At 45.4% G+C, this 14,627-nt stretch overlaps 1 protein-coding gene across 2 annotated transcripts in view; it reads left to right on the top strand.

Annotated features, from left to right (window-relative positions):
• Ankrd6 (ankyrin repeat domain 6) overlaps window positions 1-14,627 on the top strand; it is a 188,331-nt gene that overhangs the window by 162,523 nt on the left and 11,181 nt on the right. For both annotated transcript variants that reach the window (XM_071613904.1, XM_071613905.1), the window contains 6 exons: window positions 810-908; window positions 1,577-1,675; window positions 6,310-6,408; window positions 7,748-7,846; window positions 9,937-10,035; window positions 11,430-11,507. In XM_071613904.1, coding sequence (XP_071470005.1) covers window positions 810-908; window positions 1,577-1,675; window positions 6,310-6,408; window positions 7,748-7,846; window positions 9,937-10,035; window positions 11,430-11,507 — 573 coding nt within the window. The remainder of the gene's footprint in view (window positions 1-809; window positions 909-1,576; window positions 1,676-6,309; window positions 6,409-7,747; window positions 7,847-9,936; window positions 10,036-11,429; window positions 11,508-14,627) is intronic.

Here is a 14,627-nt window from a genome sequence, read left to right as displayed (position 1 = left end):
TTTTATCAGGAAATCTCCCTGCTGTTCACCCATCTCACCTTTTGAGATCAATTCTAGACCACAGGCTTCACTTGATTTGCCCTGACTTCTTGAGTGTGTGTCATAAATAAGATGTACTCTTAGAGACTCAGAACTGTCATGCTACAGTCTTGATCTTCTTACCTCTGGGTGTGTTTCATCCTTCTCTCCACTGCCACTGGGGAAGAGTCAAGTTCCCTTCGGCGCCTGAAGGAGAAAACTGGTTGGCAATCCCAGGAATCTGATGGCAGAGAAGGATCAGAATGCAGCATAAATCAATGAGGATGCAGTGCTACTAACTGACCTAGCCAGAACGATTGCTCTGTAAGCCAGGCATCCTGACCTCATCACTCTGGACATCCCTTAAATTGTACAGATAAACCGTGGGATGAAATTGAGACGTGGACAGTCCTATTATATACCAAGGATATTGGTGGGGGTGAAGACTGGGTGTGTTTGGTTTAATGGCACAGCACACCACACACAGCCCAGCTCCCAGACTTGCTCCTCATACGTGACATCCCTTGGGGTGGCAGGAGCAGGCCTCATTCTGAAGTTAATCTGGGGCCGAGGGTTGCTATTGGCTTATGGTCTCCTTGAATTTATGAACAAAATTGCTCTGCCAGTGTGCATTGTCTACTAACAGGACCTCAAAGCTCTCCTTGCCTGTGGTGATGAGCCCTTCTGCAAGTAGCCAGCCTGCTCCTTGTGGGGGCGGGAGGTGTCTGAGTGGAAGAGTGAGTGGTGCTAGGCAAGCTGACTGCTGTTCCTGCCTCCACGTCACTCTGCAGGGGGACCAGACCGCCTTACACCGGGCCACGGTGGTGGGGAACACCGAGATCATCGCAGCACTCATCCAGGAGGGATGTGCCCTGGACAGACAAGACAAGGTAAGGGGGACATGCCTATCACTCACTGTTTCCTTGGTGTCTGCTCATTTGTTTATGCCCCTGAGGCTTTCAGAATAAACTAGATGACATTACATTTTGGTGAAAAAGTGTGTGTGTGTGTGGGGGGGTGTTAACCTATCAGGCCCCTGGAACTTGTGAAACTGAACTCTCCTTTTCTGTTTTTGCAGAATTCCCTGTGGTGTCAGGGGCAGTGGGGGGCTGAAGTAGGAAAGGGCAGTGAGCCTTCCTGACGGTGTTGGTGTTGTTTTCTATCAGGAGCTATGGATGGGCCCTGGAGCCTTTCTCAACATAAGATTCCCAGAGAGGCTTAAATCCTAATGCCTAATGTGTCTGTGTACATCACAAATTCATTTTTATTTATTCATTGGATAGCTTTTATGCTTTTTTTTTTTTTTTTTTTTTTGTTATCTCCCTGTGCTGGGATCAAATCTCATGCATGCTAAACAAGTGCTCTATCTCAGGTAACTATTCTAGGAGAATGGAGAGACTGGCCATTCGGATCATTTTCTTTGTATTGTGTGACTCAGATGAGGCATCCCAGTTGAAGAAAACCTGTGGTGTACTGTGAAAATCTACTGTGATATATTGATGGTAATGAGAACAATTAGGTCTTGGGTAATGTGCTGTTTCCCCTGTGTGTACCTTAGGATGGGAATACAGCCCTGCATGAAGCATCCTGGCATGGTTTCAGCCAGTCAGCCAAGCTGCTCGTTAAAGCAGGAGCCAATGTGCTTGCCAGGAACAAGGTGAGGCCCAGCAGGTGCTAGGACTCCTCATTCACAGGTGAGGATGGCTGTGGGTTTCCCTCCTTGTAGGAATCTCCTCTCAGCAGAGTGAGAGCTCAGAGGTGTATAGAGAACCTGAAGTTTCATTTGCAGAGAAGGGTGAAAGTGGATAGATATTCCTGGTCAGGGTCAAGTTCCCCATCAGTGCTGAAATGCTGCTGATGTGAGACTCCCGAGTGCTGCTGGGAACCTGCATCAGGTCACTGTCCCCAGCATTGACACTACTGTAAAAGGACAACCCTCAGTTGACATTAAAAATGTTAGCAAGGAACTGTGAAATGCCAATACCCAATAGTAGCAAGAATGTGGAGAAGTGGGCTGGTAAGGGGGGTTCACTCAGGTACTACTAGGGAAGTGAGATGGGAACAGCCACCTTTAAGAGGCAAACTGGCAAAAATCAAGAGTCTTAAAAGTGGTTCTGCCTTTTTACCGAGTAACTGCCTCCCTAGGACTCTATTCTCAAAATCAATAACATATGGTTAGTAAAAATTTACCCTTAAGGATGTTTGACAGCAATAATTGTAATGTAAAAAATGTGGGGCAAAGGATTTAAAAGTCACTATTCACTCATATAGTGAACACATTTAATATAATTAAAATCAGTTTTGAAAATAATGGTCTTGAGTTATGGAAGAACATAATGGGTATGAAATCATTTACTTATCTCAATGCTTAACATAAATTTATATTAAAAACTGTCTTAAAGGGTATCACCAAATTAACAGTTTTACCCATGGGAATGGAGAATTTCTATATTTGTTTTTGTTTATACCTTTCCTAAGATTTCCAAAATGCACTGATTATTCCTTGAGAAAAGAGGCATATTTTATTTTAAAAATAAAAAGCATTGTCAGTCCTCTTGGGATATTTGCAGTGTGGTGAGGAGGACCTGTAAAACGGCTGGCCCTCTTTTCTGTCCTTAGAGGGTTGGGCTGGGTGTGTGACAAGGATTTGAAGGGCTGGAGGATTACCCATAATGCACCTGTACAGTCAACATCATGGGGAGGTGGCTTTACCTGGTAGTAGTGGAATAATGAATCTGGTGTGCTAGAATGGGGCCAGGTAACAGCAGCATGGTGATCATGGGCAGCAGCTCGAAGTCTCCCTTAAACAGTATATGTACAAACACATGGCAAAATAGGATCTGAGACCTGATATCTGTAGCCTAAGACCCCTTTGCACACATCTCCATGCAAGATCTTCAAAAGCAATGTCAGATAAAAGGTCTAATATTAGCCAAACTGTCGGAGATATACTCTAATGACTTCTCTGGGTTTCGCCTGCTGAGGAAATAGAAAACCAGAAGGCTTCAGAGACCATAACCCATGCAGGGAGTGTAAGAACCTGCCCTGGTGGCTTGGACCTCCTTTGAAATCTCTGGCTATCACTGCTTTTCTCTTGGTTTATTACAGTGTGGTGAAGCAAGCCATTCCTGTCCTCGTGGAGACAGGGACTGAGTCATGGTGCTCATCTCCCCTCTCTGGTTACTCATCCAGTCTTAGGCTGTTTTCTTTGTCTATTCTGTCCCTTTCTCTTCACATTCATGAAGTGTTCCTAATTTATTTCAGAAGCCTCAAAACAAATCGACTAGCTCAGGGCTGTGTCTTCTGTATCTAGCTCTTCCTCAGAAACCTCCCAGTGAAGCCTTCCAGCCTGCTCCCTCCTGAGGTTTTCCCAGAATGCATCTCCTGTGCTCACAGTGGGCTTGCTCTTTCCATTGCCTGACCCTCAGGAGTGGCCCACCCCTCATCTGTGCCCACAGATGCCAACCCAGGCACTTAGACCTCTCCCCTTGAAGGCCCACCATGCTGTCTCCTGCAGCTCTCCCTTGGCACTCACTGTACACAGCTTTGTGCAGCTCTTTTCTAGTTAGATATTTCTCATGAATCCTTCATGGGCCAATAGCTTGAGGGACAACAGCAGCTGTGCATGGCAATATCATCAATAATGCTTGACTCACCATTTTTCAGGGTTATGCATGGTCTGGAACATGAGTTGGTGTGTAATCACATCTCCTTTTTATAACAACTTTGAGAAGTAGTGGTCCTTGTTTATGAGTGAGCTTAGGTTGGAAGTCAAGGGAGTCCTTGATTAAAACACATTTAGGGCCATAATCCAGCCCAGGTCTGTCTGCTTCAGCACACTGCCTCCCCCCAAAATACTGTGGAAAGCCCCAAGTTCTCTCTCAAGATAAGTGGCAGAGGCTTCGGAAGCACCTCTAGGATAACTCATGCTATCCCAGAGAGAAATTTTTATAATCTGCAGCCGACAATCTCTGGGGAAGCTTCTAGAAAGATCCTTCTTATTCAGCAAATACAGCAGCCCCTGTCTGGGAAGCCGGCATTCCTTACCCAGAGTGACAGAAAATGTCTACTACACATGCCTTCTATAGGCCCATTTTTAAAGTTTCAGATTTTAAGGTAGAATTTATATACATAAGGTTCACTTTTTTTTAGAAATGAAACCGTGTTCTGAGTTTCGACAAATGCATGCAGTTTAAGATGTAGAATGTTCCCATCATCACCAACAAAGTTCCTTTTGACTTCTTGGTAACCCCCAACCCCTGCTCCCAAATTCTGGCAACCATAGGCCTGTTTTGCCTTTTTGAAAATATCATATAAGTGGATATTGAAGCATGCATCCTTGTGTCTGACTCCTGTCATTTAATGTTTTGAGATTCCTGCATGTTACATGCATGACTCTCCAGTCCTTTTGATTGCTCAGTTGTACTCCACTGTATGGATGTACCACAAATCACTTATACAAACCTACACTGTTTAATTTTCTTGATCCAAAATTTTTTTCCACGTAACGGATATTTTCTTATTGGCAAAATAAGCTTTGGTATGATGCATTTCTAAGAACCATTGGATGTCTTTTACTTCACTAATTTATTCAACATGTATTTAAGTCTGTCATGAGGCTCACAATTTGGAGACAACATGGGAGTATTTAAAATGTGGGCAGATCCTTTAAAGTTGAACTAAGTTAGCAGTGGTTCTCTACCTGGTTGCACATTAGGTTTTCCTAGGGAATTTTCAACAAAAAACAAACCAGGCCTGATGAGAACAACTGTCCCCATTTGCCTAGAATTGATATTTCCCAGAATGTGGGACTTTTCATGCCACAACTGGGACAGTCCAGGTGTGTCTCATGTCCCCACTCCCCCAGCCAAGTGAATTAGAGTCCCCAGAGGGTTGAAGCTGTGTTTGGGTGTTTTTTGTTATTTTTTTTTTTTAAACTCCGGGGCACTTTACAACTGAGCTACGTCTCGGCCATTATTTTTGAGATAGTCTCACTAAGTTACCCAGGTTGGCCTTGAATTTGTGATCCTTGCTTTAGCCTCCAGTACCTGGTATTACAGGCATGCACACTGTGCCTTCTAACACAGGTGTTTCCTAAAAGCTCTCCCATTGATTCCAATGTGCAGCCAGGGTTTGAGAACCAGCAGTTCCCAAACTCAGGTTTATGATCCTTCATGTTTCTGGAGGTAACAGAAAAAGCTCTACAGGTTGGTTAGTGCCTAGGTTATGAGGGGAGTAAGTGAACACTGACAGTTTTCCTCTATTGATTTGCTCATTCCTTTTTTCAATGGTCAGGAATCTCACATCCTGGAGTTTCAGCAGGCAGTGCTGTGAGCCCAGAGGGGAGGGAAGTAGGTGAGGAAGAAGCAGACAACAGGCAGTAACAGCTAGCAACAGCCAAGCACCCACATGACTGCAGTTCTGAGCCCATGTATTTAACCCCCTGCATGCCACAGGCATGCCACTGCTCCTATTGTGCTGTTCTGCTTTCCTTATTTCTGATCTTGTTGCTTTCCCAGGGGTTACCAGCAGCCCTCCAAGACACTATTCCATAGAATCAGAATGTTTTGTTCACATCATGCAGTTCTTTCTGCAAGATTGCTGTGGACATTACTCTGACCCTTGGTTGTCATTGTGATGTGATATGTTGGAGGTAGAGTCCAAAAGCAGCAGGGTCTCTGCCTGTATGGTGAGTGACAGGTGCAACGATGTTGTCTGTTATGTGGGATGGCTTGTTCACAGTTCAAATTTTGATGTTTCAAGAAAAACATAAGAACAGGTGATTTGATAAAGCCCTACAAGTGAAATCTTAATTACCATTAATCTGTACTTTCAGGAAGTGGTTTGGCCTCTTTCCTTCACCACTGGTAGAGTGCTGTGCCCACAGCTAATGCCCACGTTGGGCAGGAAGTCCTCTCTGAGAGGGTGACACCTGGCACACATGCAGCATTTTATGGTCCCGAAGTGCCTTCCTGAGCACTCTGTGTCCATCCCCACAGCCTCGGGAGGAAGAATCTTGCTCCCTTTTCCAGGCCAAGCATTTCTAGAACCTTACCCAGTGGCTTTCAGCTAGGAAATGGCAGACCCAGGTTTCCTGACAGGACTTGTCTGCCTATTTGGATTCCATGTTAAATGTTCTTACCCCTGAAACACCCTCACTGGGACCCCCGTCAGGAGGCAGAGAATGCCAGCATCAACCTTTTACCCCCAAGTATTACCCCTCTGCAAGGTGTGCAGGTCTGTGCCCCAGTGTTGCTAATGTGTACCCCCTTTTCTCTGCCTCTCTCCAAGGCGGGGAACACGGCTCTGCACCTGGCCTGCCAGAACAGCCACTCCCAGAGCACACGCGTCCTCCTCCTGGGTGGCTCCCGCGCTGACCTCAAAAATAATGTGGGTGAATGAAACCGGCTTCTGTGTGTTCTCTCACTTGTGTCATCTTGAAAAATGACACACACCCCCCAGTCATAGCTACATGAAAAGATTGAAATGTTTGGGGCCTGTCTGTAAATTACTCATTTTTTTGCTAATTTCCTAAGGGGTCATTTAGGGAATGAGAAGAGGAATCGAAAGACTTGGAAATATTGTTTATTTCCCATCCTTTTTTGCTCCTCGTCTTTAGTTTGTTTTTATCATTTCTTCCAGCATGTGTCTGAGGCAGTCTAGGAAGCCTAAACATTTTAAGAAGGTCTCTGCTCATGTGGAGTGTCATACTATTATTGGCAAATATGGGATGATACCCTAGGGGTAGGTCTGGTAGGTGCTCCTTCCCAACATCTACAAAGGGCAGGTCCTATTAATTACTGAGGTTCCTTCCCATGAGCCAAAGGGCTAGTGGTTCTTAGAGGAGACCTGATCTGAAAGGTCCCATGAGTGTCCCTCCTCCCTCCACAGAGAAGTTCTTTCTCTTACAAATCCCATGCCTTAGACATGTTGGCAGGAGAATCTGAAGTTTCTCTCACAAATGGCTGAGATCTCCCTGTGTGAAGCAGACTCATCTGAAACAGAATCATCTGAAGTTTTAGAACCTCAGCATTGAACTTGTCTCCTCCTTAATCCAGGGGGAAAAGTTACAATGAATGGACACTGTTCTCTAGACAGCTAGCGTGGATCATCAGGAGATGCTGCAGAGCATGACAACTTCCTGTCTCTGTGGTGGTTGCCATTTCTCTGGGAGCAGACTTAGATTCTTGCCTACTAAGGGAGAGCTTTCTGGATGCTCTTTTTAACTCCCAGTGACTGCTGGCTCATCAGCAAGGGGTGCAGACAGCAGCAGCCAGGCCACATGGCTCCACTTGGATTATTAGGGTCCTACCAGCCATGAGGGGTCTATGCTGGAAAGGCTCATTTCCAAAGCAAGGCTGTAGGTGGTCTTAATTTGGTTTACTCCAGACCCTTTGGGTTATAGGGTAGGCTGGAGTCCATGGATCCTTATCATCTGCCTTAGCTCTGCCAAAGGTCTCACGGGGAGCAGGCATCCCATCTCACACACATGAAAGCAAACCATATGGTGGTTCGGCCCAGTGAAAATCAGGGCTGCAGATGGCAGCCACAGCAGACAGGATTGCAAGGGTTGGAGTGGGGCGTTTATGTTGAGTTGCTTATTATTCAGGGTACCATCCCCTAATGAATATATGATGATCTTCCAGCTTTTAAATGATATATATTTTTTTATGTTTCTCTTTTGTTTTGTAATTGCTGACTGTGCTTAGAGTTTGATTTCTGTCCGCAGGCAGGCGACACCTGTTTGCACGTTGCTGCGCGCTATAATCACTTGTCCATCATTAGGCTCCTCCTCAGTGCTTTCTGTTCTGTCCATGAAAAGAACCAGGTCAGTGCATGTATCCTCTTCATGGCTGTGGCATCCTTCGTACTAGGCTACCTGACACGTGTGTTAGCACAGCCAGGAGCAGAGGCTGCTGGGAGGTGCTGCCCTCTGACCTGCTTGGGACTCCACCAGCACTGGTCTCTGTGTGGTTATCCTATGGAGTCCCACTGGTCTTGCCAATCTGGCCTTTTGGGGAACGCACACCCTTTATCATTCCTGTGCATATCACCACATTTGCATTTTGAATTTTTTTTTTTTGAGATCCTGGGGCAGGCTTTGTTTATAGTGAATTTTGAAAAGGAAACCCACAGGAGTGTGGCTTGGTAAAGAAGGGAGGGAGGGAATCGAGAGACTTTTGACTCCAAGTTTTTCTCCTTATACTGCCACTTTTATTTGAGCAGCTGGAGTCTCTTATTTCTGTAAAGTTGGGTACCTGAACTGTATTGTTGCATACAGTAAGAATTTGAAATGAAGCTGTAATTATGATAGTCTTCCATGGAAATGTGCATGTTTATCATCAGTCATTTGGATAAAATAGTCTTTGATATTTATTGATATCTAAATGATGCATAGTTTGACTTTTCCAAGTTTGGATGCATAAATCTAAAATTTAAAAAACATTAGATTGTGGTTCAGATTAAATATATCCTATAACAGTAGTTTTGACTCTGGCTGCATATGAGAATCAACAGGGGAGTTAAAAATGCCATTCCTGGATCCACTCCAGTTTAGAAGAGCCAAAATCTCGGGCTTGAGGTCCAAGCAATAGTACTTTTTAAAAAAGTTCCTTGTCTGAATATGCAGCCAGGTTGAGAACCACTGACCTAATAAAATAGCTAAGCCTGTCATTCTGTAACCTCCCCAGTGGGTTCTCATCGATCAGATTACCCGTCCACAGCCCCCACCAGGCAGCACTTCTCAAGCTTGGCAGCATTTTACAGCTACCTGCGTGCTTTTAACAATTCCCATGCCCTTGCCCACCATAGACTAAGGAAACCGGGTCTGAGAGTGGAACCCTGGCATCGGTGTGTTTTAAAGCTCTGCTGAGGATTCCAGTATGCAGCCAAGATTGGAAACCACTTCCACAAGCTTCCCCAACACTCACAACTGAGTGGCTGTGAAATAAAATAAACATTGTTGCTGCTACTCACAGATGGCTACATTTTCATGCTGTCCATGAAAAAAGCATCAAAGCTCTTTGCCTAATCACCTGGCAGGGGAAGAGAATGAATTATTTCACTTCTCCTATATTTGTCGGGTATATTTCTGTCATTCTGTTTGGAAAATGACAGCATTTGGAATTAACCTAAGTTGCAGTTGTCTTTCTTCCTTTCAAAGTTAATTGTCTAAAACACCTTTTGTGTGTTATTTTTTTAATCTGTACACACATAAAGTTTAATTTTTAAATCAGGCAACCTTTTGTGTTTTATTACAAAACACTTTGTATAAAATATGAACACTTGTAAGCTATATGGTAAGAGGTGGAAAACAACTAGTCTTAATTGAACTTTTCTCAGTGTCTCCACTCGAAGAACACCCTGAATCTGAAGAAGGATTTTGTTTTGAGTCCCAGGAGCCCCTTTGAGTCCATGAGGTTGGCTGAGAGTGGGCTGTTACCCCTCCAGTGCTTGCAGAAGTAGTCTTTTTTTTTTTTTTTCCCCCTCAGCTTCTGCTCAGTCCAGCACTCAGAAACCAACTGTTCCTCTGACCTCTAATCCCTGGGCAGAGGCGCAGGACCCAGAGCTCTGGGATGAGAAGCCTGCTGGCCGTGGGCTTCCTGCCCATCATCCTGCCTTGGTGAAGCCTTGGGTCCCATCATTCTTGGCAACCAGCCCACCACTACTTAGCCTCTGCATTTAATCCTGTTCCATGACTCCAGGAAACCCTAGTCAGACATAAATGTGATCTGGGTGCCTAGGCCATTAGTTCTGAGATCTCTTTGAACAGAACCACATGATGCCTTGACAAGGGTCTCATGTGCTCAGGAGGTGAATCTTGGTTTGACCTGGAAACCATCCTAGGCCAGGAAGAATAGCAGGCGGGCCAAGGGCTGGGACCATCAGGTGGAGTCAGCATGCTGTCTGATTTTTCAGGCTGGAGACACAGCCCTTCATGTTGCTGCTGCCCTAAATCACAAGAAGGTGGTTAAACTCTTACTAGAAGCTGGAGCAGATGGAACCATCGTCAATAATGTAAGTCGAGTTGCAACAGTGGTCTCCTGAAGGCTTTCTCATCTCCATCCAGGATGGGGGGTGGGTGTTTCCACTAACCCACAGCAGACCCTGAGGATCCAGCCAGCTCCACTGAAGCTATAGCCCCTGGGGTCCTTGGGGAAGGCTGGAGGGGACCCCAGCACTACACAGCACCAGGAGTGGACAGTCCCTGAGGGCCCTCCTTTACATACCTAGCAGCAGTGAGCACAACTTGGTAGGAAAATAAGCTCAGAGGTATCCAAATTGGCAAGTGGATGTTACCAAAAGTGAGTGCCAGACCTGTGAGCACCTGTGGCCTCAGGAAGATGGCCTCAGTCATTAGACTAACCAGCCTTGAACTCCCAAATCACTGCTCCTTGTTCCTTCCTTCTTTCTCCATCTCCCCAGGTTCTATAACAGGCACCAGTCAAAGCCATTGTTCTTCCTCGAAGCTAGCCTCCAGTCTCTGCCCTTCCGAGAAGCTCAGAGGGGCCTGGGGTGGGATAGCCGTGTAGGGTTCTGGGCTGTTGACCTGGCGAAAGGCTCCTGATCTTTGCTAGCTCTGTGTCTAGCTTTCCCTTCCTCTTCCTGCCTTCTCTAGATGGCCCTAGCACCTGCTCTGGCAACCAGCCCACCACTACTTAGCCTCTGCATTTAATCCTGTTCCATGACTCCAGGAAACCCTAGTCAGACATAAATGTGATCTGGGTGCCTAGGCCATTAGTTCTGAGATCTCCACGAACAGAACCACATGATGCTTTGACAAGGGTCTCATGTGCTTGGGAGGTGAATCTTGGTTTGACCTGGAAGCCATCCTAGGCCAGGAAGTATAGCAGACGGGCCAAGGGCCGGGACTGTCAGGTGGAGTTAGCATGATCTGGATGGCACAGCCCTCTCTTCCTGGCTGCCTTCCTCTTCCTTTTCAAAACCACCATTATCCATTCCTGGTTTTGGCTTAATCTTCTGAGACACTATGGCCGACCTGATGTGGCCCTTCACTGTTCTCCAGGGAAAATCTATTGCCAGTGGATTTTATGATCCTTTGTGTTGTTTCCTGACTAGAAATGTTCCTCCTCTATCCTTCTGATTTTGACCTTCCCTCCTCTTTTCCAGGAAGCATTCTCTGGTGGGCGATGCCCTTGACATTTGCCTCCTAAAGCACTTCCTGCTCCCTGGGTCAACACTTGCCTTCTGTCACAGAGAACCCGGTGTTGCTTGGTGCCCTGGGTGATTGGCATGAGGCTGAAGGGCAGGACGGGCTTGTGCATGGCTGTGTTTTGCTGAGCACTTGCAGGGGCTGAGTGTCCCAGTGTGGAGCTGCCACTCCTGGGGAGAGCCACGTGTGGCAGCATTGGTGTCCCTTTCTCACCTGCCTTCCCTGTGCCTTTCCTTAGGCAGGCCAGACTCCGCTGGAGACCGCCCGCTACCACAACAACCCAGAAGTTGCTCTCCTCCTCACTAAAGCTCCCCAGGTAGGATTACAGCACTTTGCCTTGTACTGATGACATGGGGCTGCCAAGTCATTGGGACTTCTCGAGTTGCTGTCCACTAAGCAATACTGCTTACTAGCCAGGCAGTAGGGATCCTTGTGAGCCTCTGGGATGATGAACCAAAGCCTTCAAGTCCAGCCCTTTATACTTGGTGCTATTGTTCCCTGATAGCATGTCATCATCATCACCAGCTTCCTGGACCATAACTTCCCAGCCACCCGGGTTTAAAACACTGCAGGAGAGGACTGCTGGGGCAGATGCCACTGCTGAACAAGTGGGACAGGCCTTTGAAAAGAGGCGGGGTATTTCCCAGAGGAGGGTGGGAGGGAGGGGACCATTCTAGGCACAGCAGTAATCAGCCTGTAGAGACAGTTAAGTATAGTATTCATTCCTTTTTTATTGAATAATGGTATTTTGACCCTTATTCAGAAAATGATGGCTGATATGTTATCATTTGAGTTGAAGTTGACATTATCTAAGTAATAAAGAAATTTAAAAAATTTACAAGCTGGTCATAATTCTTGTACCCTCAAATAACTGTTTCTTTATATTACCCTCCAGAGGCACAGTTTTTCTATAATCAGACTCTCACTGGATGTACCCTTTTATATTTTGCCTTTCACCATAAAAGGATAATACTCTGCAGTCTTCATAATTATAATGGAAACATAATGTTCTTTTTTTATTGCTGTGAATATTTTGTTAAGCCATTTCCTGAATGTTGGACATTGAGGTTTTTTTCCATATTGGAGCTACTCTCTTATAGTAAACACTGATGGGTTTTCCATCTTTTTCTGGCTAATGTTGCAAGAAGGCAAAATCTCAAAAAGTCAAGATTCTAAACACTACCCTGCTATATACCAGCCTAGTCCAGGGTTTTATGTGGTCTTTATAAGTTTTAAAAACATGTCAAATATGGCTAGCAGTTTCTGGAGACTTCTGTCTTTTGCAAAATTGATCACTCTCTTGAGTGTGGAGCTGGTCCTTCTCAGTGGTCTGTGAAGGTCCATTGACTCTTAATAATAGGAGTCAGGTGTGAGAAGCTGCTAGAAATGGAATGTCTCATCTCCACCTTTTTGCAGAGAATCATTAATGGAATTACATCCATGAATCCTAGTAGAAAAAATGCTGGTCTCCCATGGACCAAAAAGCACAGGTTACCTGCTGCAGTAGTGCACACCTGTAATCCCAGTGGCTTGGGAGGCTGAGACAAGAGGATCGCAAGTTCAAAGCCAGCCTCAGCAATTTAGTGAGGCCCTAAGCAACTCAGTGAGACCTTGTCTCTAAATAAAATACAAAAAAGGTCTGGGGATGTGGCTCAGTGGTTAAGCACCCCTGGGTTCAATCCCAGTACCAAAAACAAACCACAGAGTAGTATATAAATGTCAGAATTCATTGTATGTGTTGGGCATTTCAGCATTTGACAATTTGATGGACCCATCCTCAGCTATACAAAGACCATGGAGCCTGGAGGGGTGGAGAATTCCCCACTCCAAAAGACTGATGTGTCTTTAATCACCTGTCATGTGTCTTCCAGAACCCAAGAGTCTTCACTTATAAGGAGAAAAGCTTCACCATTCCCTGTGAAGCTCTGCTTTTGTGTTTTTGTTTAAAAATGACTTCAGTTTTTCCACATCCACACTGAAGAGCAAGAAAATTGGATGACATGTTATGGAAGTTTATTTCACACATAATTGTACATGCTTAACCTATTCTCAACATAAAGAACTTTAAGATATGCATAGAATTTTATGCATGCCATTCTGTTGAGCTGTGTAGTGACAGAAACAGCCTTACTATTTGTCTTGTCTGCAAAGAGAAGTGTCCCTGCCTTAGTCCCTTATTGGAACATGGATTTTAAGGGCCACAGCGGCACTAAAAGTAGGCTGCTTTCCGAGGCCTCAAGATTGCTATTTCCTGATTCCCATGGACTGGAAAAGATTAATGATGTACCATTTGGTAGATGGTATGGTTCACTGAGAAAGACTGTAAGTCTTGCAAAGTTATTTTCACTGGTTAATGACATGGTAAATGGAGGGAATTTTGTTGATTGTTTTGAGTTTGGATGACCTCTAAGTGTCACTTGTCATATTTGATTGATGGGGTTCACAAATGCCTGGGAAGCGAATTTCAGGCCGATTTTGGCTCTATCTCCTAAGAGGCCACAAACCAGGTGAGCAATCAGAATGAGACTCTTTCATCAGCCTTGACTTTCTACTGAGTCTGAATTTAGAAATGGCTTAGGGCAGTGCTTCTCAGTTTTTGGTCTAAGGACCCTTTTGCATTCTTAAACACTCTGGGCCCAGGATTGAAGATTTCTACCCACTCACAGATCTGCACTCCATGGAGATACATCCTCTTCCCATGAAGCAATTCTAAGTCAGGTAGGAGGTACCTGGCAGTGACTGGGGCTCCCCTGTATGCCAACCACCTACTTGTTCTTGGTAATGCCAACCACTCTGTTTGAGAGGATAGAGCACTGAAATTACCGGCCTGAAGATCCTTCAGCTGGCTTCTGGTGGAACCTGGACTTGTCCAACCCCACACATACTTGTCTGCCTTCCTTCAGCTGCTCTGCACGGTGAAGGGAAGACCAGATGTCGTCTTTTGGGGGCCACAGCTGGTGTGATGGCTCACAGTTGCAGCTCAATAATATTTGACTCAAACTGAATATGACTTGCACACAGTTTGGCCAAGGGAAAAATCTGAGCTAGTTTAGGTCTGGTGTGCTAAGGTAGAGAATGACACTATGGCCAGGTACGGTGGCACATGCCTGCAATCCCAGCAGCTTGGGAGGCTGAGACAGGAAAATCGTGAGTTCAGAGCCAGCCTCAGCAACAGCAAGGCACTAAGCAACTCAGTGAGATCCTGTCTCTCATAAAATAGAAAATTGGGCTGTGGATGTGGCTCAGTGGTTGAGTTCCCCTCAGTTTAATCCCTGGTACCCAAAAGAAAAAAAAAGAATGACACTATGCCTGGCACAGGGATGCCATATCACACAACTCCAGGTGACACCATTCTTGTCCTCGTTTATGTTATGGAAATCACATTCAGCAAGAGATCAAGCATCATTCTGAGGGTTGGAGAACTCGGGTTTATTTA

This window comes from Marmota flaviventris, chromosome 6 (genome assembly GCF_047511675.1).
Source record: "Marmota flaviventris isolate mMarFla1 chromosome 6, mMarFla1.hap1, whole genome shotgun sequence".
Taxonomy (NCBI): domain Eukaryota; kingdom Metazoa; phylum Chordata; class Mammalia; order Rodentia; family Sciuridae; genus Marmota; species Marmota flaviventris.
This window is presented reverse-complemented; position numbering and strand designations above follow the sequence as displayed.